This window comes from Manis pentadactyla, chromosome 10, assembly GCF_030020395.1.
Source record: "Manis pentadactyla isolate mManPen7 chromosome 10, mManPen7.hap1, whole genome shotgun sequence".
Classification (NCBI taxonomy): Eukaryota; Metazoa; Chordata; class Mammalia; order Pholidota; family Manidae; genus Manis; species Manis pentadactyla.
In genome coordinates, this window is record NC_080028.1 from 126450124 (window position 1) to 126477695 (window position 27572).

The 27572-nt window shown below is 43.5% G+C and overlaps 1 protein-coding gene across 3 annotated transcripts in view; it reads right to left on the reverse strand.

Moving 5' to 3' along the window:
• The window catches only part of CREBBP (CREB binding protein), a 137020-nt gene extending 109669 nt beyond the window's left edge, over nt 1-27351 (reverse strand). The window contains exon 1 of one of the 3 annotated variants that reach the window (XM_057487700.1): nt 27025-27351. In XM_057487700.1, coding sequence (XP_057343683.1) covers nt 27025-27109 — 85 coding nt within the window. In that variant the 5' untranslated portion in view covers nt 27110-27351. The remainder of the gene's footprint in view (nt 1-27024) is intronic. The other 2 variants (XM_057487699.1, XM_036920397.2) reach the window with 2 other exon arrangements.
• Between the last annotated feature and the right edge of the window lie 221 nt (nt 27352-27572).

A 27572-nucleotide genomic window follows, 5' to 3' on the forward strand; every position in this document is an offset into this window, starting at 1 on the left:
AAAGTAAGAAGACATATACAGAAACTAAAAACAGTTAAAAGTAAAAGGAAACATAAGATTCAAAAATACTTCTCTCATTTGAAAGGGGTTAACATCAATCAGACAGACAGATGAGAAGCACATGGAATCCCAACAGACACAAGCAAGTGAGGATCACAACAGAAGACAAAACAGTGAACAAAATAGGTCAACCTTCCTGGTAATCAAACATTTTTTCTGGCCTCTCTCAAAGTGCCATTTCCCTAACATGTGGCCTATGTACGTCACCTGCACGGACTACGCAGTCTTCGGCCCGTGACAACCTGGCCATATGGGCATGTGCACAAGGATCTGCAGAAATACACTGACGGCAGTATTCTCTGTAATATCAAACCAAGTGCAACCACCACCACCACCCCCGAGGCAGCTGAGCCTAGTAGGTATAGACTAGGTTTACACTAGTTGTTTACTAAACTAGTGACGACTAGACCCAAAATGCCTGCAACTGAACCAGGCTCTGCCTCTAGCTCCCCACTTACTAGCTGTGTGACCTTGGGTAGTACTTAGACTTCCTGTGCCTCAGTTTCCTCATCTGAAAACTGGGGGTGATCATGGCCACTGTACCTCATAGAGCTGTTTTGAGGACTAAATGAATTAACAAATGTAAAGCACTTAAACAAACATCATCTGTGGGTGGCGAGCGTTCAGTAAGTATTCCCTATTGTTAGTACTGGTATCCAAGAGCAGAAGGTCTGATAAATCACTGTGTAGTATTATAAAACATTATACATCTATTAAAATAATCATGAAAACTACCGACATGAAGGAAAAGGTACATTACGTAAAAACATACAAATGGAAACTGTACGCTGAATGGCACCCAGAGTAAGGTCAGAACTACAGTATGTGCGTGTGGGCACTGGCTGGAAAGTAACATGACAGAACTAAAGAGCCCTACTGGTAAAGCGGTGGGGCATGAGCGCATGTGGCGTTTTGGCTTTTTTTTTCTTTTTTAACACAGCTGCTCCCCTTCCCACCACCAACTTTTAGAAAACTGAAAATGTTTTCTCCACAGTGGCTGACCCTAAAGACAGACTGCTTATCCAACACCCTCAACGGGTGGCTGCTTGGGGGCTCCACTAAGGAAGGGCAACATCCTCCCAGCCACAGCAACGAGTGGGACTGAAGAAGCCAGTCACCACCACCTTCCCCATGCAGGTGACACAATCCCAGCTAAAGGAACTGAAGGCACATCAACCACGACACGTCTGGAAAAGGTTTTCCTTCCTAACAGTCAGGGCTCCTCAGAAAAAGAGCTCCCCTTTTTGCACTAGTCTTCATTGTGGAACTGCAGCAACCATCCTTGGCCAGGAGAAGAGACACCACTCACACACTAAGGACACTGCAGCAAGAATTACAAACACTTGGGTTTGTGAGGCCCTCCCTGAGCTGAACTGTCCAACCCTGGAGCCTCTCAACCTTCAGACTTCTTGTTATATGAGAAAATACATTTCCTACCATGTAAGCCTTTCTACCTGGAGTTTAATGAAGCTGAAGGCATCCTGGAATCACAATCATTTCTGCAGATGGAGTTCACACTCCTTTGGTGGCACACTAGGCCATGAGCCCACTTCTCAGCCCTCCTTCCCCCAACACTCCCGACGCACCCCGCCGTGAGCTGTCGCATGAGTGCCCATTCCTTCTGCATGTGCTCTCAGTGTAGAAAATCCCACCCCCATGCACAGGGACACACACTTTGTTTTTGCAGAACCTGTGAGAATAAGTTGCACAGTATGATCCTGCCTCCCCCTCCAACTCCTTCACTATGCATCCTAAGAATACCCTTTCACATAAGCACAGTATGTTTATCAAATTCAGGAAATATAACATAGAGAAATCAGTATATTAAGTACTGTGTCAAACTCAGATGACCCATAATGCCATTTATCACATTTACTTTCCTGGTCTAAGATCCAACTCAGGGGGCTACTGCACTAGTTGTCACGTCTCTTATCCTTTCATCCAGAAAGGTTCCTCAGGCTCTGTCTTTCCCATATTTTTTAAGACAGGACAGTTATTTTGCAGAATGTCTCTCAATTTGGAGTTGCTTCCTTATGGTTACAGGCCACATAAATACGAGGACACACAGGAGCTGACCACTGGATACAGCGGACAGCTCTGAGGGCGCCGCTGAGCAGGGCTGCTGCTGGCCGCCGCCAAGCCTCCATGCCTCCGTGTGCTTCTGTGCGCACCACTCCACGCCTTTTATGCTAGCGTGTTGTCCTCGATCTGGAGGTTCACTATGGTCTCCAGACGCAAAGATGACACAGAAATTAAGTATAAATAAAACCACCCTCCAATATATAAATATAACCAATATTTTTGTTTGTTGCCTTCCAGCTTCTGTCCACATGCATATTTTTACTCAGTGCACTTTAAAAAATCACTGTTTTTTTTAACGCAATGCTCCTTACTCTAGGAACATGAGAATGAAACTCATCTAAACCAGAAAGTGGGAGCCACTGTGACAGAGATCGGGTTTCCTTCCGATTTGCCAAGGAGGGGATGAACAGCAAGTAGAAGTACTGTAAACCAGAAGAAGAAAATGAGCTCCAAATATTTTAAATTTAAAGTTTGGAGCCTCCTGGCTCTTCCAAATATTCCAAAGCACTTTTCCTCAGAGAGGGTGGCCAGGCCAACAGCAGGTAAACCTAAAAAGAATAGTTAAACCCAGCAGTGTTAGCCCATCCGTGTTGGAACTGGAAATGGAAACAGGGCACTCAGAAGTGGGACACCAGCTCCAATCCTGGCTGAGCCAAGCAGCACCTCTCTGGGCAAACTGCCTCATGCCTGCGTCTTGATTCCCTTAACTCTCAGACATGGACCGTGATATCCCACTGACGCGAGATGAGAGCTGGGTGAAACCCTTTATGTCACAGATACTGGTTATTTTATTCTATCTTACACAAAAACTAAAATTTCTTACCTTTAAAAATTCAACCCCATGCTGCCACTCTCAAATTTACCAATTTTCTCTTATGGTTTGGTCTAGTCAAACACACACACCTCTTACAGTCATAGCAGGCATTATGTCTTGGGCTCATTCTTGTTTTATTGGTGTGCCACATTTTGTCCACTGTGACCACTTTTTCTCATCCTGTTTCAGTTCAAACAACAGCTTATAGTAATTTGGGTGCAGGAAGGGTTGGCTAACTTACTTATGTCCTCACCCTACTGGTCACAATCCACATGAGCAGGTACATACCAAATGTGCAAGGTGGGGCTTCTCAGAACAGCAAGACAGGCTGTGCAGGGCTGGCGGGAGGACGCCTGTGCCCGCCATCACTCTTGCTCTCACCGTCACTGTCACATTTCCCTACTCTCTAGTTCAAAAAGTTGACAGAGAGAGTGAAGAAGGAAAGCCAGGATATTGCAACATAACACAGCTATGCTTTCTATACACACCTGTGTGTCCCAACACACAGGATGGGCAATACCAGTCTGCATGACCAGCAGTCCCTAAGATTCAAAGTGCAGTGTCACCACTTGGAATCTGAGGAAGTTCTCTTCTCTCCTCCAGTTCACCAGGAGACCCAGGAGAGAGCCATGCTGAGGCTCACAGATTCGTGGGCACCCTACTTTCTAGAACACCGAGCAAGAGACTCCCTGCCACACAGCAAACAGCAAGCACAGCTTGTCACGCTCCCATAGCCATACAGGAATGTTCTCTCTTTGGGGGCTTCCTGGCACTAACCCAGTCTGCCCCATTCATTAAGCTGATCTGAGAGGAAAGAAAGCTACCAGCTCCCCAGTCCCCATCACACTCAGAAGGCAGAGGCACCCACAGCAGCAGCTTAGGAGGGCAAAATCACAACCAAGCTCACCCGCCTCGGGAATTCAAGGTCTTCCCCAAGCATGACCACAGGGGGCAACTGCACATGGAAACCTCATTCCGGGGATTATCACTTCAAAACACAGAAAAGACAAGCAGTACCTCGCACATGTTCTAAGACCCATTCTTACTCAGCATTATTGGAAATCAGTGTTTCACCTTAAACAAGTAAGGTACTCTGAAAAACAGCTTTTGGTTTCACAAAATCAAATACATAAGTAGCTGAATCAGTCTGTCCAGCCAATAACATTTGAAAAAAATTTGTTTTGAAAAAGAGTTTGTTCAAATACACCAGCTAAACAAATCATCCAGAAAAACATCTTTCCTCAGGTTTTCAAACATCTCCTCTTTCTATCATAATACCTAATTTTTTCCTTTGAACTGCATTTGGAGCCCCCAATTCTCTGTATTGGCTGAACTGAGTTTTCTGTCAAAATGTGTACAGTTTTATCACACCTTGTACTGGCCAGACGTATGAACTCTTCTGTACTCTGTATATGAGTGAGTTTTCAAATCATACTATCAACTTCCTGTTATATCTCATGAGGCAAAAGCACCATGAAGGCAGGGCTCCTGCCCACCAGTGCCAACTGTAAAATGCTCAGCATGTCCTAGGCCCTCAACAAAGCCCTGCATGCTGATGAATGCATGCATGATGGAGAAGTGTGCAGAAATTACAGATGGCACACAGTACCCAGTTTAACAAGTTACTTGTCTAGCCAAAGACATAAAGTAGTAATCTTAACATTACTATTTTCCTAAAACAGGAACAAACAGCAAAGTTCAACAATGAATTCTCCCGAAATGTTACATTGTTAGACTCATCTTTCTTTGCACCCTTCTTTCTGGCCTCTTATCTTCTAGGGGACCAGTCTATTTCACTCTCTGGGGACACCTCAGCATCAGTGCCCCTTTGTCCTGAGAAGATTAAATGGCACAGTGCTGAATGAGACCAGGTGGTATGAGAAATAAACTACAGAAGAGCTAAGCTGCTGGTTTATGTTGATGCTCCTCTACTTCCAAGTATGAAACTCCCCTCAAATGGGCATCCTCTCTTTCCCACCCACCACTGTTTCTCTCCACAGCTTATTCCCTATGAAAAAGGTCTAGCTTTCTTTAAAATTATTTCATAATTTCTTTAGTTTTTATCATTGCCTGTACTGTAACTCTTGACTATTCAAATGCTTCTCTTAAAGCTTTCAAAAGCTAATCACTTTTATTCTTCAACCCCAGAAAGTTAACAAGGAGTATTTTTAATTCCTAAGTCAAAACTGGTTACAAAAAGTCAACCCACCAAGAGCACAACCTCTTGAAGAAGCTCTCATCTGAAAGGGAGGATCCACAGAACAGTAGACAAATGTGATTCTGAGACGACATGGAGACCGTCCCAGACCTCCCGAGTGCATTTTTTAGTTTATTACCAATTAGACACTGACGACACAGGAAGCACAGTCTGGTGTAGTGAGAAAACACCCAGCCAGGTCCTGATTCTGTCACTACTGCCACTGCCCTATGTGCGGTCCCTCAGCTCTAAAATGGATATGAAAATAGTATCAGCCTCCAGGATCACTGATGAAAGAATTAAATCATAAATCACAATAGAAAGATAGCACCGTGAGAGGTGAGACAGAGGTCTCTTCCTAAAAACGCATATAGTATGAAAATATAATTAATTCAACTAATCCTGAAAGAGCAACAAAAAAGGCTGCGCCAGACTGCATACACCTGGAGAAAAGAAAAGACCTCACGGAACAGGGTAAGTACCAAAGCCGTGACCCAGCAGGACCCAAGCCCTTCCCTCACCCCACTCACCAGTGGGGGAGTGGAGGCCTGGGACTGCAGAACACCTAGCTCTAGGGATCTGCTCTGGGAGCACAAACCTACACTGCACAGTGCTCTGGGGTTGGAAAGCTAAGACAGGCAGAATACCTGGAGAGAATGAGATTCAAGCCACTTGTGGAAAACAGAGATCCATATCCAGCTGCTCTGGGACAAAAGAAAGGCAGGCAGTTTGAGAGACTTCCTAACAGCAAGTGCGCTGCTAAAGGGACAAGGACTGCACAGAGCTTACTACTGCTCAGGAGAAAGGACAGGTAGACAAAATTGTCCGGGTGCAATCTGCCCAGCAGGTTGGGAACTTTCACGATCTTCAGGAGCTCCAGCCCCCTGGCTGGCTGCACAGCTGCAAGGACCCCCTCTGTGATAAGCAGCCTACTGCGCCTTTCTCCCAGCCAGCCCCATGTGGCTCGCAAACCGGCAAACCCAACCCTGGCATTAGGCTGGCCACAGGGAAGCCCTGTCTACAGCAACTACAAACGCAAAGCATAGAGGCTTATGCCTGTGTGCTCAGCCCACTGGTTCAGGCAGTGGAGACACGCACAGCAGCCGGAAAGCAGGAAACAATTCTGTCCTCCCCCCAGGCACCAACACTGCTCCCCTGTGACCCCTGACATTGCTCCAGGAGCTGAGCAGCTCCAGGAGCTGAGCAGCTCCAGAGAGTAGAGCTTCTGGGCACTAGAGGGCGCCATATACAAATATGAAGTGTCAAAGGAACCTGGTTCAAAGCAAAATCCTACATACACCAGAAAGAGACTCAAATGAAACCCAGCTCATGAATCTTCCTGAAAGAGATTTCAAAATAAAAATCATAAACATGCTCATGGAGGTACAGAAAAATATTCAAGAACTCAGGAATGAATTCCAGTCAGAGTTCCAATCATTACGGAACACAGTATCAGAAATGAAAACTTATAATGAAAGGTTTTAAAAGCAGATTAGATACGGTGGAGACAATAAATGAAACAGAAATTAGAGAAGAGGAATACAAAGAAGCTGAGGCACAGAGAGAAAAAAGGATCTCTAAGAATGAAAGACTATTGAGAGAACTGTGTGACCAATGCAAATGGAACAATATTTGCATTACAGAGGTACCCAAAGAAGGAGAGAAAAGGGGATAGAAAGTGTCTTTAGGGAGGTAACTGCTGAAAACTTCCCCAATCTGGAGAAGGAGGTAGTCTCTCAGGCCATGGAGGTGCACAGATCTCCCAACATAAGGGACCCAAAGAAGACAACACTAAGACATATAATCATTAAAATGGCAAAGATCAAGGATAAGGACAGACTATTAAAAGCAGCCAGAGAGAGAAATGAGCTCACATACAAAGGAAAGCCCATCAGGCTATCATCAGGCTTCTCAGCAGAAACCTTACAGGCCAGAAGGGAGTGGCAGGATGTATTTAATGCAATGAAGCAGAAGGGCCTCGAACCAAGATTACTTTATCTGGCAAGATTATCATTTAAATTTGAAGGAGGGATTAAACAATTTCCAGATAAGCAAAAGCTGAGAGAGTTTACCTCCCACAGACCATCTCCACAGTGTACTCTGGAGGGACTGTTATAGATGGAAGTGTTCCTAAGGTTTAATAGCTGTCACCAGAGGTAATAAAACCACAGTAAAGAAAGTAGAACAGTTAATTACTCAACAAATGCAAAATTAAATCAACTACCTCCAAAGTCAATCAAGGAATAGACAAAGAGTACAGAATATGATACCTAATATTTAAAGAATGGAGAAGGAAGAAAAAGGAGGAGAAAAAGAAAAGAACCTTTAGATTGTGTCTGTAATAGCATACTAACTGAGTTAAGCTAGACTCTTAGATAGTAAAGAAGCTAACCTTGAACCTTTGGTAACCATGATTCTAAGGCCTGCAATGGCAGTAAGTACGTACCTATTGATAATCACCCTAAATGTATATGGTCTGAATGTACCAATCAAAAGACATAGTCACTGAATGGATAAAAACACAAGATCCACCTATATGCTGCCTACAAGAGACTCACTTTAAACCCAAAGACATACACACACTAAAAGTGAGGGGATGGAAAAAGATATTTCATGAAACTAAGAGGGAGAAAAAAGCAGGAGTTGCAGTACTTCTATCAGACAAAACAGACTTGAAAACAAAGAAAGTCACAAGAGACAAAGAAGAACACTACATAATGACAAAGTGGTCAACAAGAAGCTATGACCATTATAAATATTTATGCACCTAACACAGAAGCACCTACATATGTGAAACAAATACTAACAGAATTAAAAGGGGAAATAGAATGCAGTGTGTTCACTCTAGGAGACTTCAACACTCCACTCACTCCAAAGGACAGATCAACCAGACAGAAAATAAGTAAGGACACAGAGGCATTGAACAACACATTAGAACAGATGGACCTAATAGACATCTACAGAACTCTCCACCCAGAAGCAGCAGGATACACATTCTTCTCAAGTGCACATGGAACATTTTCAAGAATAGATCATATACTAGGCCACAAAAAGAGCCTCAGTAAATTCAAAAAGATCCAAATTGTACCAACCAGCTTCTCAGACCACAAAGGTAAGAAACTAGAAATAAATTATTCTAAGAAAACGAAAAGGCCCACAAACACATGGAGGCTTACCAACATGCTCCTAAATAACCAATGGATCAATGACCAAATAAAAACAGAGATCAAGCAATATATGGAAACAAATGTCAACAATAACTCAACACTGCAAAATCTGTGGGACACAGTAAAGGCCGTGCTAAGAGGGAAGTATATTGCAATACAGGCCTACCTCAGGAAACAAGAACAATCCCACATCAACAGTCGAAACTCACAATTAATGAAACTAGAAAAAGAACAACAAATGAGGCCCAAAGTCAGTAGAAGGAGGGACATAATAAAGATCAGAGCAGAAATAAATAAAATCGAAAAGAATAAAACAATAGAAAGAATAAAAGCAGGAGCTGGTTCCTCAAGAAAATAAACAAAGTAGATAAACCCCTAGTCAGACTTATCAAGAAAAAAAGAGTCTACACACATAAACAGAATCAGAAATGGGAAAGGAAAAATCACTACGGACACCACAGAAATACAAAGAATTATTAGAGAACACTATGAAAAATTATATGCTAACAAACTTGATAACCTAGAAGAAATAGATAATTTTCTAGAAAAATACAACTTTCCAAGGCTGACCCAGAAAGAAACAGAAAATCTTAACAGACCAATTACCAGCAATGAAATTGAACTGGTAATCAAAAAACTACCTAAGAACAAAATACCTGGACCGATGGCCTCACCGCTGAATTTTATCAAATATTTAGTGAAGACCTAATACCCATCCTCCTTAAAGTTTTCCAAAAAGTAGAAGAGGAGGGAATACTTCCAAACTCATTCTATGAGGTCAGCATCACTCTAACACCAAAACCAGGCAAAGACACCACAAAAAAAGAAAATTACAGACCAGTATCCCTGATGAACATAGATGCAAAAATACTTAACAAAATATTAGCAAACCAAATTCAAAAATACATCAAAAAGATCAATCAAGTAGGATTTATTCCAGGGACGCAAGGATGGTACAATATTAGAAAATCCATCAACATAATCCACCACATCAACAAAAAAAGGACAAAAACCACATGATCATCTCCATAGATGCTGAAAAAGCTCTCAACAAAATTCAACATCCATTCATGATAAAAACTCTCAACAAAATGGGTACAGAGGGCAAGTACCTCAACATAATAAAGGCCATATATGACAAACCCACAGCGAACACCATACTTAACAGTGAGAAACTGAAAGCCTTTCCTTTAAGATTGGAAACAAGACAAGGATGCCCACTCTCTCCACTTTTATTCGACATGGTTCTGGAGGTCCTAGCCACGGCAATCAGACAACACAAAGGAATAAAAGGCATCCAGATTGGTAAAGAAGTTAAACTATCACTGTTTGCAGATGACATGATATTGTACATAAAAAACCCTAAAGAATCCACTCCAAAACTACTAGATCTAATATCTAAATTCAGCAAAGTTGCGGGATACAAAATTAATACACAGAAATTTGTTGCATTCCTTTACACTAACGATGAACTAGCAGAAAGAGAAATGAGGAAAACAATTCCATTCACAACTGCATCAAAAAGAATAAAATACCTGGAAATAAACCTAAAGAAGGAAGTGAAAGACCTACACTCTGAAAACTACAAGACACTCATGAGAGAAATTAAAGAAGATACCAATAAATGGAAACACATTCCATGCTAATGGATAGGAAGAATTAATATTGTCAAAATGGCCACCCTGCCTAAAGTAATCTACAGATTCAATGCAATCCCTATCAAAATACCAAAATTCTTCAACGAACTAGTGAAAATAGTCCTAAACTTCATATGGAAACACAAAAGACCCTGAATAGCCAAAGCAATCCTGAGAAGGAAGAATAAAGCTGGGGGTACTATGCTCCCCGATTTCAAGCTCTACTTCAAAGCCACAGTAATCAAGACAATTTGGTACTGGCACAAGAACAGACCCATAGACCAATGGAACAGGCAAGAGAGCCCTGATATAAACCCAACCATATATGGTCAATTAATACATGATAAAGGAGCCATGGACATACAATGAGGAAATGATAGCCTCTTCAACAACTGGTGTTGGCAAAACTGGACAGCTACATGCAAGAGAATGAAACTGGATTATTGTTTTAACCCCATACACAAAAGTAACTTGAAATGGATCAAATACCTGAATGTAAGTCATGAAACCATAAAACTCTTAGAAGACAACATAGGCAAACATCTCCTGAATATAATAATGAGCAACTTTTTTCTGAATGCATCTCCTTGAGCAAGGGAAACAAAAGCAAAAATGAACACATGGGACTACATCAAACTAAAAAGCTTCTGTAAAGCAAAGGGCACCATCAGCAGAACAAAAAGGCATCCTAAAGTATGGGAGAATATATTTGTAAACGATATATCCAACAAGGGGTTAACAACCAAAATACATAAAGAACTCACAAGCCTCAACACCCAAAAAGCAAATAACCCGATTAAAAAATGGGAGGAGGATATGAACAGACACTTCTCCAAAGAAGAAATTCAGATGGCCAACAGGCACATGAAAAGATGCTCCACATCACTAATTATCAGGGAAATGTAAATAAAAACCACAATGAGATATCACCTCACACCAGTTAGGATGGCCAGCATCGAAAAGACTAAGAACAACAAATGCTGGCAAGGATGTGGAGAATGAGGAACCCTCCTACACTGCTGGTGGGATGTAAGCTAGTTCAACCGTTGTGGAAAGCAGTATGGAGGTTCCTCAAAAAACTAAAAATAGAAATACCATTTGACCTGGGAATTCCACTCCTAGGAATTTAGCCAAAGAATATAATTTCTCAGATTCAAAAAGACATATGCACCCCTATGTTTAATGCAGCACTATTTACAATAGCCAAGATATGGAAGCAACCTAAGTGTCCATCAGTAGATGAATGGATAAAGAAGATGTGGTACATATTCACAATGGAATACTATTCAGCCATAAGAAAGAAACACATCCTACCATTTGCAACAATATGGGTGGGAGGATATTATGCTCAGTGAAATAAGCCAGGCAAAGAAAGACAAGTACCAAACGATTTCACTCATTTGTGGAGTATAACAACGAAGCAAAACTGAAGGAACAAAACAGCAGCAGACTCACAGAAAACCAGAGGGGAGGGGTGGAGAGGGAGGGAGAAGGGGATTGTGGGGTATTATGATTGGCACACATGGTGTGGGGGGGATCAGGGGGAAGACAGTGTAGCACAGAGAAGGCAAATGGTGACTCTGTGGCATCTTACTACACTGGTGGACAGTGACTGCAATGGGGTATTTGGGGGACATGAAAACATGTAGTAACCACATTGTTTTTCATGTGAAACATTCATAAGAGTGTATATCAATAACATCTTATTAAAAACTAACAAATAAATAAATGTGTACACAGCTCTCAGCCCAGCGCACAGTAAGGGGTCAATAAATATTGGTGGTTGTTACTACACCGTAGCCCCATGTTCCAAGATTGCTATGCGGACTGACCAAGACGTGCACGCCAAGGACCTGGCACCCCGCACCTATACAGGAGGTACACGCTCGACGATCACCATTTATCTACAGGAAAGCCTCAAAAATCTGTAACAACTCTAGCAGAATCAAAGCTTACTTTTCTTACATAAATCTTGGGGATTGTGCAAATAAATAATGGAACTGTCCAACAAAGAATTAAAATAAAAAACCATTTTTAATGAAGAAAAATAAATATTGTTTTATTAGCATTTATGCCATTACAAATAATTTTTATCTAGGCATTTAAACAAGTTCCCAAAAGACATCTAACCTTTATGTTTTTACAGTGACTATTAGGAAACAATTAAAGAAAATTCCTTCTAAAATCCTCTGTGACTCAGGCTTCTTTTATGCAGACACACCACCCCCTAATTAGTACAGAATAATGAGGTTTTACTTCATTCTGATCAGTGATCTTATACTGAGAAAAAAATCCTACCTTTCCTCAGAATCCCTATCTGCTCCAGAGCCAAACAAGCCTTCCTACGTGGTCAAGTGCCCACTCTCAAGCCTCTGCTCTGTGCTGGGCTGATGGGGCTCATTTGAGACGCAAATAAAAGCTCCCCCCCTCCACCTGCCTGTCCCGCCACCCCAGAAGGTTATAATCTAACCGAGGAAGACAGGCCATGGACACCAACTCACAAACTGAAACTGGCAACACATAGATAGGATTTTACAAGCAAGTGGAATTAGGGAGTGAAAAGAAGTAGGAAAGGCTTCAAGCAAGAGGCAAACTCTTTTGAGTAGAATTTCAAAAGGGAAGACACCGAGAAACAAAGATTGCAAATGGGCACAGGCGGAAGACAGCAATCCAGTCTTTTTGCTGTGGGGAGTTTCAAGAAAGGAACTCCACGGCGACAGGATTCCTTCTGCAGGTGTGTGAACTGGACCCAGTAGGAAGGACCCCACTAGAACTTTCTGAATGAGGAATGGCCTTCTTGGGAAAGCTCACAGTTAATGCCCACTTATAGTCGTTCATCATTCAAAGCAGAGCATACAATAGGAAAATGATGAAGCCCAAATTCCATCTCCTACTATAAATATAAGTGCTGTGTTAAAGATTGCAAAACAATTAAATTTATTAAGCCCAAATTTATAGCTAATTTATGGGGCAAATATTCATGGTACAAAAAGAAACCTGCCTAGTAAGAATCCTTAAACATTTAACCACTGTGTTAAGTGAGGGGAAGGAAACCAAGCTATTGTATTAGATGAAACCAACTGAAATAAAATTACAGTACCTTTGAAACTGAAATGCAAATCAGAGGGGAAATATCTAATTTGTAGAAATGCACTTTATGTGATTTTTCAAGAATAGGCCTACCTAGGAAAGGTAAAATCTACTTTGCCTGATAATTTATTACTATTAAAATTTGAGGATTTTATTTTTCACTCCCAAATGCAAGTCATGGTTCCTCTGCCTCAGGTATCAAGAAATCATGTTCCACTAATGACTGCTATTTACTTTCCACTTAAAGATCCCAAGATAGTCCAAACTGCAAGTTCTTTGTCACACTGGACCCTGGAATTGCAGCCAGCCTCCTATCACCATGGGATGCACTTAGAAGTCCCAGGGAAGTGCCATCCCAGGCAATCAGAACAATTTTAAAGTTTCCTAAACGTGACTTGTGTGCTGCCTCCCTCAGCCCTGAATGGTGGAGAAAAAAGTCTTCCAGGGACAGAAGTGGGACAGAAGGTGTGCTGTCACAGCAGCAAGCCACCACCAGACCAATTGTAGGTCACCCAGGAGCCCCTCGATGACAGCCAACTGGTCTGGAACAAACACTGTTCTCCACACTGTGGCTGAGGGGCACTGGGAACCCAGGCCACTATACTCAGCTGCCTATCTGCCCTGCCACCCACTGAAAGTCCTGGAGGAGGAGGAACATGGGGGCTAAGCTAGGATCCAACATCTGCAGAAGCAACCCCTGGCCCCAGGTGCTAGGCCACCTCAGACTCCCTGGCCGCAGAGTAAGTACCAGCAAGCAGGTACCCAGAGACAAGTCCTCTGGCCCAAATGCTGTGCGCTGCAGCTGGCAGGCAGCTAACACCACATCGGGAGGAACGGGGAAAGACTGTATTCTGGACTGTGAGGCATCAGTGCACAACATATGGAAGGCTGTGGACTACATCAGAGCCCCAGCAGGAAAAAGACTCATTAAATCCAAAAAGCACACCAGCATACACATGATGGGATATTATTTGGCACTGAAAAGAAATGTGCTATCAGGCCCTGAAAAGACACTGAGGAACCTTAAATGCACATTACTAAGTGAAAGAAACCATCCTGAAAAGACTACGTACTATATGATTCCAACCATATGACACTCTGGAAAAGGCACAACTATGGAGACATTAAAAAGACTGGTGATTGCCAGGAGTGCCTGGGGGGGCAGGAGTGGGGACTCAGCAGGCAGAGCACAGGGGATTTTTAGGGCATGAAACTGCTCCACATGATACATAATGATGGACACATGTCATTATACATTTGCCCAAACACAAAGACTGTACATCCCCAAGAATGAACCCTAAGGTACTATGAACTGAAGGTGGTTATAGTGTGTCCATGGAGGTTCACCATCTGGAACAAATGCTCCACCTTGCTGGGGCCGCTGATAATGGGAAAGGCTGTGCATGAATGAGGGTGGGGAGTGTATGGGAATCTTTGTGCCTTCCCTTCCATTTTGCTGTGAACCTGAAAGTGCTCTAAAAAATAATAAATTTTATAGAAAAAAAAGTACACCATAAAATTACAGATAAATCTCAAGTGACTGAGAGGCATAAAATGATGGAGAATCACAATCTGAGTATTCACCAATCAGACTATTACTAATAAATAATACACACAAAACAGCCAGTGATGTCTATGCCGGTGTAAGTGTGCCACTTTCAAAGCTTTAAGCATTCACCAACATACAAGCTCCTGGAGGATATTTGATGGCATGATCAAAATTACCAATATATTCCTTTTAACTATTAATTTCGTTTTCAAAATCTGCTCTCTCTATATACACATAACTGCAGAGCTCTTCATCAAAGCACTGTCAATGCGAGGACAAGACTGGAAATAACCTAAGTGTCTGTCCATCAGTGGGGAGCATACTGAATCAGTTTTGACACATCTAACATAACAGAATACCGGCAACTATAGGAAGTCTCCACGTGCTGCTATGTATAGGTTTGCTACACTGTATGGGGTACACTCCCTCCCTTAAAAAGAAAAAGGGAAGGCAGGATACGGGGCAAGAGAGCTAAGGACAGACACTGTCTGCTGGACGGGAGAACTCCTAGGGGAGAGCAAATCTGCTCACAGTGGTTCTTGGAGGGATGAGGTGATGCAGGGAGGGAGGGAGACACTCTCAGTCTACAGCTCTGTGTCCTCTTCTGGTTTCTGAATGTGAGTAAACTACCCATTTAAGTAATTAAAGAAATTGATTTTTTGAAGGCAGAGCCCTGAGGCGTTCAGGCACAAGTGAGCAGCTTCAGCCCCGGCTATTTATTGTCAGATAAAAGATCATCTGAAATACTTTCCAGCACTCCTGTTGCCTGCTGGAGTGTTTAAGTTTGAGGGTGAAATCTGAAATGGGTTCAGTATTAGTTTAAAATATTTTTAGTGTTCAAATGAGCTTAAAAGGCAAGAAAATAAAAAACACTTTAAAGGACTTTTCAAAAGTACTGCTTTTTTCAAAAGGAATGTGACAATCTACATATACCATTTTGTACCCAATGTAGTTGCTCATGTCAGGAAAGCTGACGTTATTTCAAAACACTCAAAGAAACATTACTTGGCTGTCAGGTCTTTTAGCTTCCAGAACATCAATGAAGAAACCTCTAATAAAAGGATTCTATTGAAACTGGAGCTTGTGACAAAGGTGTGATGATTGGACATCACCCTAAAACACACTCACACTTCCTATCTCTGGATGTCACCTCTAAGTTAATTTACACTTTGTTCAAACATTCTTACAAGAGGGCTAAAGGTTTTGCAACAGGAATTAACCAAAACTCCCCTTTTCATCATTTAACAGATTCTTCTAACCACAAATACTAAAGATGTTTTGCTTTGGATTTGATTTACCTTTTAACTAGTTTTGTTTGTGTGTGACCAAAAAAAAAATAATGTTTGTGGTTGTTTTTGTTTTTAAAGGATTCAAAAGAATGTGAAAAGTGGAGTGCTCGCAAACGATCGCAAGTCCCCCACCCTAAGAAAAACAACTTCTGGAGATTTCCTTCTGGAAATCTTTGCAAACAGCCGTATATATTCTTTTACCCCTAAAAAGGATCTAATTATCATTTTTGTTCTCCATTGTGACCTTTTAATGATTCTCAAACTTACCTTCTCTCTTAAGGGAAGATGACTCTCCCTCAACCACATCTACAGTGGTAGAGGACTCAGCCACTCTCTTTCTGAATGACTTTGGGTCACCTTAGTGCTCTGCAATCTCTACATTAATTTGCTAAATTAATGAAAAGGTCTGGAGTTAATGTGCATATTCTTAGAAGCCCTATCAAGCAAAAGACTGATTCTTAATCAGTTTGGTGTAGAAGAAAGTTGTTAAGCCACAGGTATTTGTATATCAACTAATAAGGTGGGTGATAAAAGCCACAGGTTTTTTTTTTTTTTTAAAGCCACAGGTTTTAAGAATGCTTTCCAGAAACTGGGAAACTATCACCAGAACTTTGGTGTGAACTGGTCGCATGACAAAACTGTACTATTCATCAACACGACATGAAGTTTTCTTAAAATGTCAATCTTTTCTACTTATATAGTATAAGGAAAACACTAAAATAATTTTGTGTTACTTAAGTACAGCACCGGAACAATTTATCATTTAAAAATTCTTTAGAATGAAGCCTACTCTTTAAGTGTTAATATTCCCAACAGCTCTGGGATACAAGTCAGTCCACCATGCACGTACAGTGCAGCAACGAGCACCACGTGCCGCTCTGGGAAGAGAGCAAGCCCGTGCCTGTTCCTGTGCAGTATGCCTCTAAGACACACACAGGCACGGCTGACGCTGGCTGCCTGTGGGGAGAACTGGGGGGCTCCAGAAAGAGGAGAGGGAGGCACTTCACTGAGGGTTCTTTTGTACTTTTTGGAATTTTCAGCCCTATGAATATGCTACTCAGTAAAATAACTTTTTTTAAACTTCTAAAAGAAAATTGTTTGTACAAAAAAATTTCCGAACATTTAAAAAAATTGAAGTATAGTTGATATCAGTATCATATTGGTTTCTTTAACATCTTAAGTTTAAGAAAGTACACTAGTTCTGAATCTTAAGCTGTTTTTCATGGGGCCTTTTCCTCCCACAAATGGGCTTGGAGGGGAGAGAAGGCAGTCAGTTGTCAACTCTGCCTGTGGATCGAACTAGGATGGAAAAATACACCTTGGAAAAAGCCAATCTAGATTTCTGGAGAACAAATTCCAGTCACTTCCTCCAATTACCCTGGATATAATGGGTTTCTAAAATTTTGTGTTGTTTTTTTTAGGTCCTAAAAGGATGACCCTGTCTCCCTCGCCTAACAGTGCAGATCTCTGTGACTTCAGCTTGTCTTCCATGCCTAGCCCTACTCCCCCACGGTTCACCTGCAGGGAGCTCCAGTGCCCTTCCTCTGCAGTCTCCCTGGCCTCGAAGCCTGAAGCATCCAGTCCCTTCCCGTCACAACACCGACCTCAGTTTGCAATTAGACCAGTGCTGGTAGGACTCTAGCCTGCCTGCCCATCAGACAATGACACTGAGCTCCAAGGATGGGGCCACCGCCATCATCACCACAGCCTAGCGGTGTCTTGCACATATAATTAATTTGGATTACAGAAGTATTTAAATATTTGTTGACTAGAAGAATGAAGGGGTAGAGCTGAGACTGGAGACTGGGCCCACTCGACTCCCCAGAGCTGGACCACACCATCAGGCTCTGCCTCCCGGAGGCACGATGGCGGAGCCTCTAAATGGTGGCTCACCAAATGGAAACCAAAAACAAAACAGAATTTTGTAAAAACTGTTATATATATATGCTCAAGAGTTTATGCCTCCAGACTTTCATGCTTGCTATTTATGCTGCTCCCTACACCCAGCATAGTCACACACACACCCCAACTCCTATTCATCCTCAGGTCTCAGTGCTAATGTCACCTACCCCAGGATGCCTTCCAAGACCTGTGAGAATAGACTGTCCTTTGTCCCAGTCATCACAGGACCTCCCGTCCAAAGTACTTGGTCACCCCTGACTGCAGCTGCCTTCCATGAAGACACTTCCTGGGTGACCACTGTGTCCCCACTGCATCTCCAGGGCCGACATCACAGTGTAACATGAATTTTGTAAATGAGTGAATAATCCTGAGTCTGAAGCAATTAATAGTTTTTAAAGTATCTTCTATCTTTAAAAGATGGTCCCTTTAAAGGAACACTGTCCTTTAGGACGTAAATATCACAGAAGACCTAGAACTATGCTGTACAATACAGGAGCCAGTAGCCACATGTGGCCATTTACATTAATTAAAATTAAATAAAACTTAAAATTTGGTGCCTGATGGGGAAGGATGTATAGCACAGAGAAGACAAGCAGTGACTCTATAGCATCTTACTACACTATGGACAGTGACTGTGATGGGGTATGTGGTGGGGACTTGATAATATGGGGAGTCTAGTAACTACAATGTTGCTCATGTGAAACCTGAGCATAAGATTGTATATCAATGATATCTTAATAAAAGAAAAAAGAATTTAGTGCCTGAGTCACATGAGTAACAACAATTCAAGTGCCCAACCATCCCAAGAGGCTAATGGTCCAGTAGTGGGCAGAGTGGGCACCAAATGTGCCCACCACCCCGTGAAGTTCTCCTGACAGTGCTGACCTGGCGGTGGCACAAGAACACCAGCATTTCAAAGACAGGCAATGCCCAAACCCATTCTTACTGTTGGGAAGGAATCAGTCTCTCCCTAAACTGTCAAGGCCTGAGAGAGTCACCAGTGCAAGCTACTGACAGCGAACTGCCTCCTGACAATTCAAATGATTCCCTCAGAGATCTTTTTTTTTTTTTTTAAAGAAGTTCTGGTCTGGGCAGGTTGTGCTCTTCAAACACACGCCAATCCCAAGAGCAACAGAAGCACAACAAAATGACACAGAAAATCTATCACTACTTTATACCTTTTTGTTATTTTCCATAAAAGTTATTTACTTAATAAAAATTAAATAAAATTTAATGAAAAGATACCCACAAACTGGGGGGAGAAGGAATTCTCTGTCCACCACAGGACAGTTTTTACTAGCAAAAACCATAACTCATCACACCCAAAATTACTGGGAGGATGGCACAATAGTAAACTCCATTAAAATCACTTCCTGTTATAAAATCATAGGAAGAGAAAATGCAGCGAGGCAGATGAACCAAAGAGAAAATTACCTTTCCTTGATATTTCTTTCAACCAACCAAACGGACTAAACTAGATAATGGTCCCAAGGCCATTTTCTCCCTTAACTGTTTTCTAAAAGAGAAAGACTTTATAATTTCTCCATACTTGCTCTTCCTTTTACTCTAAGTGCCAACCTAAATCCAGGCCTTGCTCTGAAACACTACTAAAAAAACAAGTTCCATTCAGACTTCAATCTTCCAGTAAATAACAGTTTGTGACTTCAAACACAAACTGAATAAGTGTGCCAGACTATACCCCATTCTGTAGGATTCCAAAATCTCCGCTTCTATTTCCTTCTTTCAAGCTGGTCCCCAACACTACACGGCCCTGACGCTGGAAGCAAAACAGGCCAGGGCGGCATCTTCCCATTTATTCGGCAGGAAACTGCCACAGATCTGCTTCTGGGTAGACCCCCTGCCTACACTGTCCCAATCCCCACCAGTCCAAGAGGTAGGGTCAAACAATGGGAATAGTGGGTGCAATGTGCTATATGCCAGGAACCACAGTAGACCAATATACAAAGCTAATTAAAGTGAGGAGAAATGGAAATTCTAGGGCAAAGCAATCCCTTTTAGAGATGAGACCCTCCCACGCCCCAATATCAAATGTAAAGTCACTGGCCTAAGTCACAGAGGTGATGAGTGGGGAGCCACGAGTCAGCATCCCCTCTGAGTGGAGGCCAGGCTTCCTTACTTACCATACTGCCCGCCTCCCGGTATAAAAAGCTCTGACATTTCCTTCAACTCTGAGTCATGGTTAGAAGGTTCTACTTTTAATCAGGTGACAAACACTCAAAATATTTTAATCCAAAGGAATTGGGTCAAGCTCTTATAGTCCATCACTGTCAAAGCAAAACCTAATCATTTAATAGATTTCTATAGTTCTGAGTGTCATCAGTTTGTAACCAAATACCAAAATCTGCTTTGTTTAAATATTGCATAAGTCTCTCATAAAGAAGAGTTATCTTATTTTTCTTGCTGTTTCATTGGCTACTCTAAAATTAGATGGTATAGTTTTGATAAGAAAAATCCAAAGTATTTCAAAGCCACTGCAAAGGTAAGTTCTTGAATTATAAAAAGAATGTGCTTTACAACAGAATTATACAAACACATTAAATAGCTACAACTGTTAAAAAGTTGTGGCTTCTGTATACAGCAAGCCACGGGTGTATTAAAAAAGACCGGCAAATTAAGAGATTTTTCAAAGGGCAGCAGACAGGACACCTAGAAATAGGGAAGTCAGATTTAATCAAGTGAATTCTTTTCACTGTTAGATTTTACTATTCTTAGCAGTTGTTCAAATAAACATTCTTTTGATTAATGAAAATGAAACACTGGGGCAAATGTCACATGGGATGACATCCAAGACTTTCTAAGGGTAAGGTTTAAAAAGAAAGGAATTTGACTTTTAGATATAGAACTCAATACAGTCTTGCTTCCCAAGTTCAGAACTAGAAAACATCCTAAAGGCAGCTTTTCAGAGTCAGCAACAGTCATTCTCTACATCATCTAAGAACTTGGGAAAAAAGAGCAACTTTCACCTACTTCCATTCTGTGCTTTTCCTGCACCCTTTCCTGTGTCTGAAGAGCTCTGCTCCCAAACGTGAGTGACTCGCGTCTCAAGTCGAAGCTCAAGTGGAGCGGGCAGCCTCTCTGCTCTGCTCCCACAGGACCCCGCGTGGCTGTATTCCAGCGCTCCTGCAGGGGGATCACAGTCCCCACGTAAGACAAGCAGGCAACAGCCCCAGGACAAGCACTGAAAGAAGCTTACATTTCTGCATCAATGCCTTGCTGCAATGTGAGAATTTTCCTGAAGTCTAAACTTAACACTGAACTGGGAAACTGCAGCATCCCTCCCCCTAGGTTAGTGCAGGGGCTGTAGACAACCATGCTGGACCCCAGGAGCACATCAGGCTTGCAGCAGGATTCCAACGAGGGATGCACAGCTAGGAAAAGGTCTCAGAATGGGCTGCAGGGACACCAGGCACACGTGCAGAAAACCAGCGGCAAGGCCTGGAGTCTGTGAGCAATGAGAGCCTGCCTGGGACAGGCCGAGGACTTAGATGCAAGCCACTGGCAGGAATCGCACCCATGGAGATAAAGCTGCGGCTGCTGTGACCTGAGTACCTTCCCAACAATACAAGGCACAGAAAACCACAGGCTTCCCCAACTGCCTAGCTCCTGGCTTCCCTGGCATGCGCTTCCCTCAGCCAAGGCCCCCTCGCCTGCTGTCAAAGCGTATCTCGGGTGCTCCCCCAACTTGGACGTCCAGCCCTGGGCTTCTGCACACAGAGGCATTCAGTACAAGCAGATGAATAAATGAAGCCCTCTTCTGACGCCCTTTCTTCCTCCTGCACTTTGGCTCCTATTTGCATCTTGTATTCTTTCCCCAAGTTTTGCCTCTAACCCTTATCTTGTCAACACAGTTCTAAACTGCTCAAAGGCATCGACCAGAATCCTTTGTACACTGCTATCACCTAATGGGTACCTCAGATTGAATTATAATACACATGGCAAAGAAACAGCACCATATACTCATTTGCTGCTTGAAATATGCCTCAAAATTAGAATTTTCATAACACACCACACCACTTAGTCATTTGCAATTTTAAAACTTTAACGTCATTGTGTTCCTATTAAGAAATACAATTGAAAATGGAGGCAAAAATCAATAGCACTGATTATGTAATTCTTGACTATATACTCACTATGGGTGTTACACCCTGATCAGAGATCTGCCTGCTTCTGGGCCTGTATGGAAACACACACAGCTACTGCTGTTTCCAGAACCACTGACAAACTGGTCTCTGGACCAGTCAGCACACACTTTACTACATGTGGCCTCCAGGGCACACCAACTTCACCTGGTAAGCGACCAGTGCCAACCACTCATCAACCCAGGCCCTTCCACATGTCCACATTCTGCCCTCCTAGCCACCCTGTCAGATAGGAATGGTTATTATCTCTGCTTTGCAGATACAGATTTGGAAACTGAGGATTCTCAGAGCATTAGTCCCATGTTACATCAGCGACCTCATACTGCAGCCCACAGACCGACTGCCCAGCTGCGGGGTTTGTAACGGAAGTTCGCTGGCACACAGCCGCACCCACTTGTGCACGTAGTGTCCGGGCTGCTTTCACCCTAAAACGGCAGTGCTGAGTAGCTGCGACAGAGACCATATGGCCTGCAAAGTCTAAAATACGTTCTCTGGCCCTTCACAGAAAAGGTTTGCACCGATGTAGTATATAAAGAGGTTTGGGAACGATGCGGAGCACAGCCCCTCCTCCAGCTCGCAGCCCATCAGCACATGAAGGCTCTGGGAAGGCTGTGGTAAACTCCCTGGTTACTCCCAATCTGGTGTGAGTGCACAACTTTTTTGAGAAACACTTCTTTGCATGTTTTCTATTTTCTTGGAATAAACTCAAAGTGCTGGTTTGAGTAAGATTAAAGAGGTGATACTCTGACCAATGTTACCCCAAGAACTGAAGTGGTTTAAAGCAAGCTTTCCTAATCTTGAACAACTCACAACAGGTATAGTTCATCTTAACAAGGGAAGACACACTTCGGCAAAACCATTTTTAACTATTTTGTTTTCAAACACACTAGGTAAAAATAGAAAGCACTTACATAGCCCCAAGTAATCACATACTTTTGTCACATAACTACATTAGTACAAGTCAGAAGCTGCAAAAACATAGGCTAACAATCTAAGCATCTACTTCTGACTATAGGACTAAGCCTCAGTCCCCTTACAAGTCATTTTCAACTATGCTTAAAAACTACATAATCACAGTTGAACATTATAAAGGAGAGCTTCTCAATCTTTGGATCTGTGAAGGCACCCTCGGCACATTCATGCTTACCCACCAGCATCCCTGAGGAACTTCAATGAAGCCACTGTTCTTGCCTCTCTTCAGTTACTCTAAAGGTCCTACTTCTCTAACAAGTAAAAGCAAAGCAACATCCTGAAGAGCCCTAGCCCTAGAAGTCTCTATGAAAACTTACATTTCCTATCTGGCCAGAGCTTAGGGAAGAGATGAAATAACTTAACTGGTCCTCTATTATTCACTGCAATAAATAGGGAGGTGAGACCCCACAATTTAGGCCTTGGCTAACACCCTGCTGTGCCAGAAACAGAGGGAAGGGCTCCTGCCCTGCGCCCCTGGTAGGAAGAACACACACTGCTCCCCCACACACAGCTGGTGACAAGCTTTCCTGCTGGGATTTCATTCACTTGCTGGAGTTACACTGTTGAAACTTGCCAAGTACTGCAGTCTCCTGTAATTCAACCAAATTCCATACTGACGAATGTAGATTTATAAAATGAATACACAGAATTATTTACTTTCATGACCTAGGTTTGGTTCTTGTTTCAGCCCTGTTACTTTCGGCAGATCACCTCTCTCGAGCTCCTCACCTAGAATGGGCAGGAAGCCTATCTTCCCTTCCTACCTCACAGGATGCTGTGAGGACCAAACTGAGGTGATGGGGAAAAAAGATCTCATATGTGAAGTGCAAACCACTGCACATGCAAGGAAGAGAAACACCTTTCTGTTCGAAGGGTATTCTGGCCGGTAGCCATCTTTTCCCCACACTTCCTTTAAATACGGTCTCTCTTGCACTTTAAGGGATTGATGTTATAAAATGTAATCACAGCTGCTTAAGGGCGCTTACCCAGCACAGGACAAACTATACACACATTCAGTTTTTTCAGCAGGCAGTCATTAAAAACTGTTTTATAAATGGTCTGTTGTATGTAAATTTTGTCTCAATGAACCTGGCAAAAAAGGGAAAAAAAAGTCCATCTCTTGCATGGATATTTATTTCTCAGATACTGTTAAATTATGAATCCCTGCTGTTAAAAGACACTAATATGCTGTTTTAATTCAGACCTACTAAATAAAGAAGTTTACAAAACACACACCTAACTATATATCGGTAACGCAAAGTCCTTATAAAGGGGCCAAGCACAGGAAGACTACATTTGCAGGAAAGCACTGACGACTTCAATGAAAACCAGAAAACACCACTTCAATATCCGACCTCACAAGAGCTGTGCCACTGCAGAGCTGAGGTCTGGGGGGGGAAAGGACTGTTTTTCCTTCTTCCTCTTGCTACCCTCCTTTGGGGCACATTCCCTATTTCCGTGTCAACTCTGTGTGCTCTCCTCAGAAGCCCTCCCTGACCACCCAGCCTACAGGGGCCTCTCCCGTATGTCACTGGAGGCAATGACATTCATCCCTTGGAGATGCCACCTTACCTCACTGGAGTGCTTTATGCATATCCACGCTCCCTCTGTGAGACTGCAAGCACCTGTGGGACAGCTTCCCAGTGTCAAGAGTACTGTTCTCCTCTGGGCCCACTGCCAGCCCCCAAAACTCATCTGACAGACACCAAAGCTCCACAGGCCAGTCCCCACAGACACGCACTGCACCACAGCAGTCAAAGTCACCTGTTTCTCAGACCACCGAGCAGCCCCCTATTTCTCCTAACCCCTCAGCTCTGTCCAGGCATGGAGCTCCCCCATCAGATCTTATCACTCAAGCAGGAGCACATCTTGCTCATCTCACCCAATTTTCTCCTAGAAGCCTCACACACACACACATCCCTCGCTACATAAGTTTGTCTCTCTCAAGAACTGTACTTCTAGGTTTCTCCCTACTTTCCCATCCAATCAAATGCCTTCACTCCTTTGACTGTATGTAATGTATTTCCTTTCCCTTAGTCCTTTGTTTGCTTAACATATGGCCTTAAGATCTCGTAGACTAGTAGTTACAGCAGACAAGATGTCCCTTGTTTAACGTGTTCCTTAGTCCCCCACGAATAAACCCTTTCATGATAACTGATGTAATGAATATGTAACCAAGGACTTGACATAAGTATGACTGTGAGTTTTATTCTTTGGATTATTTAAATTAGAACTATTAAAAACTGACTTTTTTGTTCCACATTTGGAAATGTGAGAGCCCCCCACACCTTATGAGGATCAAAACTGGAAGGGGGGAAAAAAGTGGTCAAGAGTGGAAAATGCTCTCTGATAAACTCTGTTGTGATTAGCAGCATATTAAGTATATTATCTGATCATACAATAACAGAACTATCCCAAAAGGCCATCCATTGGGCTCCATCTTGGAAACAGCTGGCTGTATATAATAAGACAAGCCTTTTTTGTTAAGTCTTGTGTTACTAACTGGATCCTCTCTATAAGACAAAATCTGCAAAAATTTCATTCAACAATAGCAAAGCTAAAAGCCATTCAAAAAGTTACCACTTTAAGAGCACAAGCTGCAAAGCTGAACTTGCCTGGTATTATGGACATTTCATATCCTTAAAGACTTTTCACTGCAACATGGCAAAACTAATGAAGCAAAGGAGATCTAGCCTACAATAAGAGGGCACTTAAATCAGGGTTGTTTCCACATTTCTCACTTCAAATAAGTTGACTTTACAAAATTAACATCAAACGCAACTCTTTAGCACTTTAAAAAAGAGTACTATTGTTAACATTTTAAATGTACCAAGAGACTTAGTACTCTTCCCCACTGCTTAACAAAATTTAACTAGACAAGAATCTCCTTGTGAAAGATTTTTAAGAATCTCTTCTCTCACTTCTACGTTAACTAATATTCTAGGTATTATTAGAATATCTCCAATTGAAGCCACAAAATTCAAGGTCTGTTTCAACAGCAGAAATAGGTTGTTAGACCACTAGTAGAAATACGCTAGTGGTCACAGAAACAGTTGCACAAGCTGAACAGCTGTGCCTCCTGAAAATCTGAAGGCATTGCTACAGCACTATAATTCAGTTTGGGCCCATTCATTATAAACTGATTTTCAGATGTTGCTACTGCAAGGCCCTACTGTAGAAATGCAAGCTGCTGGGCTGGGGACAGAACTGTTCGCAGCGGTGCTCAAGTTCGTACCGCAAACTGAGCTCTCAAGAGGACCTTCAAGGAGCACACAATGCTACCATGAACCAGCCCAGAAGAACCCATAATTATTAAATGAAGAGAGAACTTAAATACGTTTCTTAGGCAACTGATATGACGACCTAAGAAAGTTTTCAGGGCAGCTATTTACAAGTATGATTTATTCAGTGTCCTGCTAAAAAAAAAAAAAACTAATTCCTACACTCTTTAAGTAATTTTTTTATACATCTACACTGTAAAAGCAACACAAGCTAACGGAGAGTGCAGCCCTAATGAATCTGCTATGTGACTTTTTTGAAAGTCATACGTGTGAAGCTGAACATACCACAGCCAACTTTTATGACATCTTGCTAACGAAGTTCGGGTCTGAGTCAAGTGACCAAACGACAAGAGTTCTCAAAGTAACCACCACGCATTTTCCCAAGGTGCACATTCCCCCGACCGCCTCGGCCGTAACGCACGGGCTGGCTGCTGCTCTGCGTATGCTCCGGTCCCGCCGCTGTGAGTGCTGCCACTTCAGCCAACACCTCGGACCCCCTCTTTCTTTCCTCCTCTAACCATCACACGTACCCGCCGCTGTCATGCCCCCCGGGCAGCCACGCTAGGTCCACACACGGCGGGACAGGGAGGCGCGTGGAATCACCACGCGAAATAGACACGCTCCGCTTTACTTTCCTCCCTGTTAGAACCACTCGGCATCCGCGCGGAGAAGGCTCCCCAACTCCGGGAAACGCGAGTGCGCCCGGGCATGTGCCGGCCACCCGGGCCCAACGCCTCCCGCGAACTTCCCCGCCGGCGGGATCCCGGCAGGCCGGGACACTCACCTCGGGCTGTGACAGCGCCCGGCCCCGGCCCCCTCCTCACCTGTGCTGTCATTCGCCGAGAAGCCGGGCGAGCTGAGTTTGGCTCGTTTGGGGTTGGGCGGTCCGTCCAGCAAGTTCTCGGCCATTTTCACCTGCGCGCGGAAACAGCTCCCGGCGCGGGCGGCGGGGCCGACGAGGGCTCCCGGGCGGGGGTCGGCCCGGCCCCGGCCGGCTGCGAGGGGAGAGGCGCGCGCGCGAGCCGCTAGCGAGCCAGCGAGCGCCGAGGGAGAGGGAGGGCGCAGGCCGGGTGGGGGAGGCGGCGGCCAAATCTCAGCCACAGCAACAGCGCCCCGCAGCGCTCACCGCCCGCCCCCGGCCGCCACCGCCGCCGCCGCCGCCGCCGGCCGCGGCCCCCTCATCCCCAGCCCGCCTCCCGAGCGCGACACTCCGCGGCGGGGGCGCCCCGGCGGCCCGGCCGCCCCCCGGAACCCGGCAGGCAGCGACGGCGTCCGGCCGGGCGCCTCAGGCAGTCCCCGGGAACATGGTGCCACCGCCGCGCCGCCTCCTCGCTCCCCCCCCGCGCCCCACTTAATTAATTCGCTCGCGGCC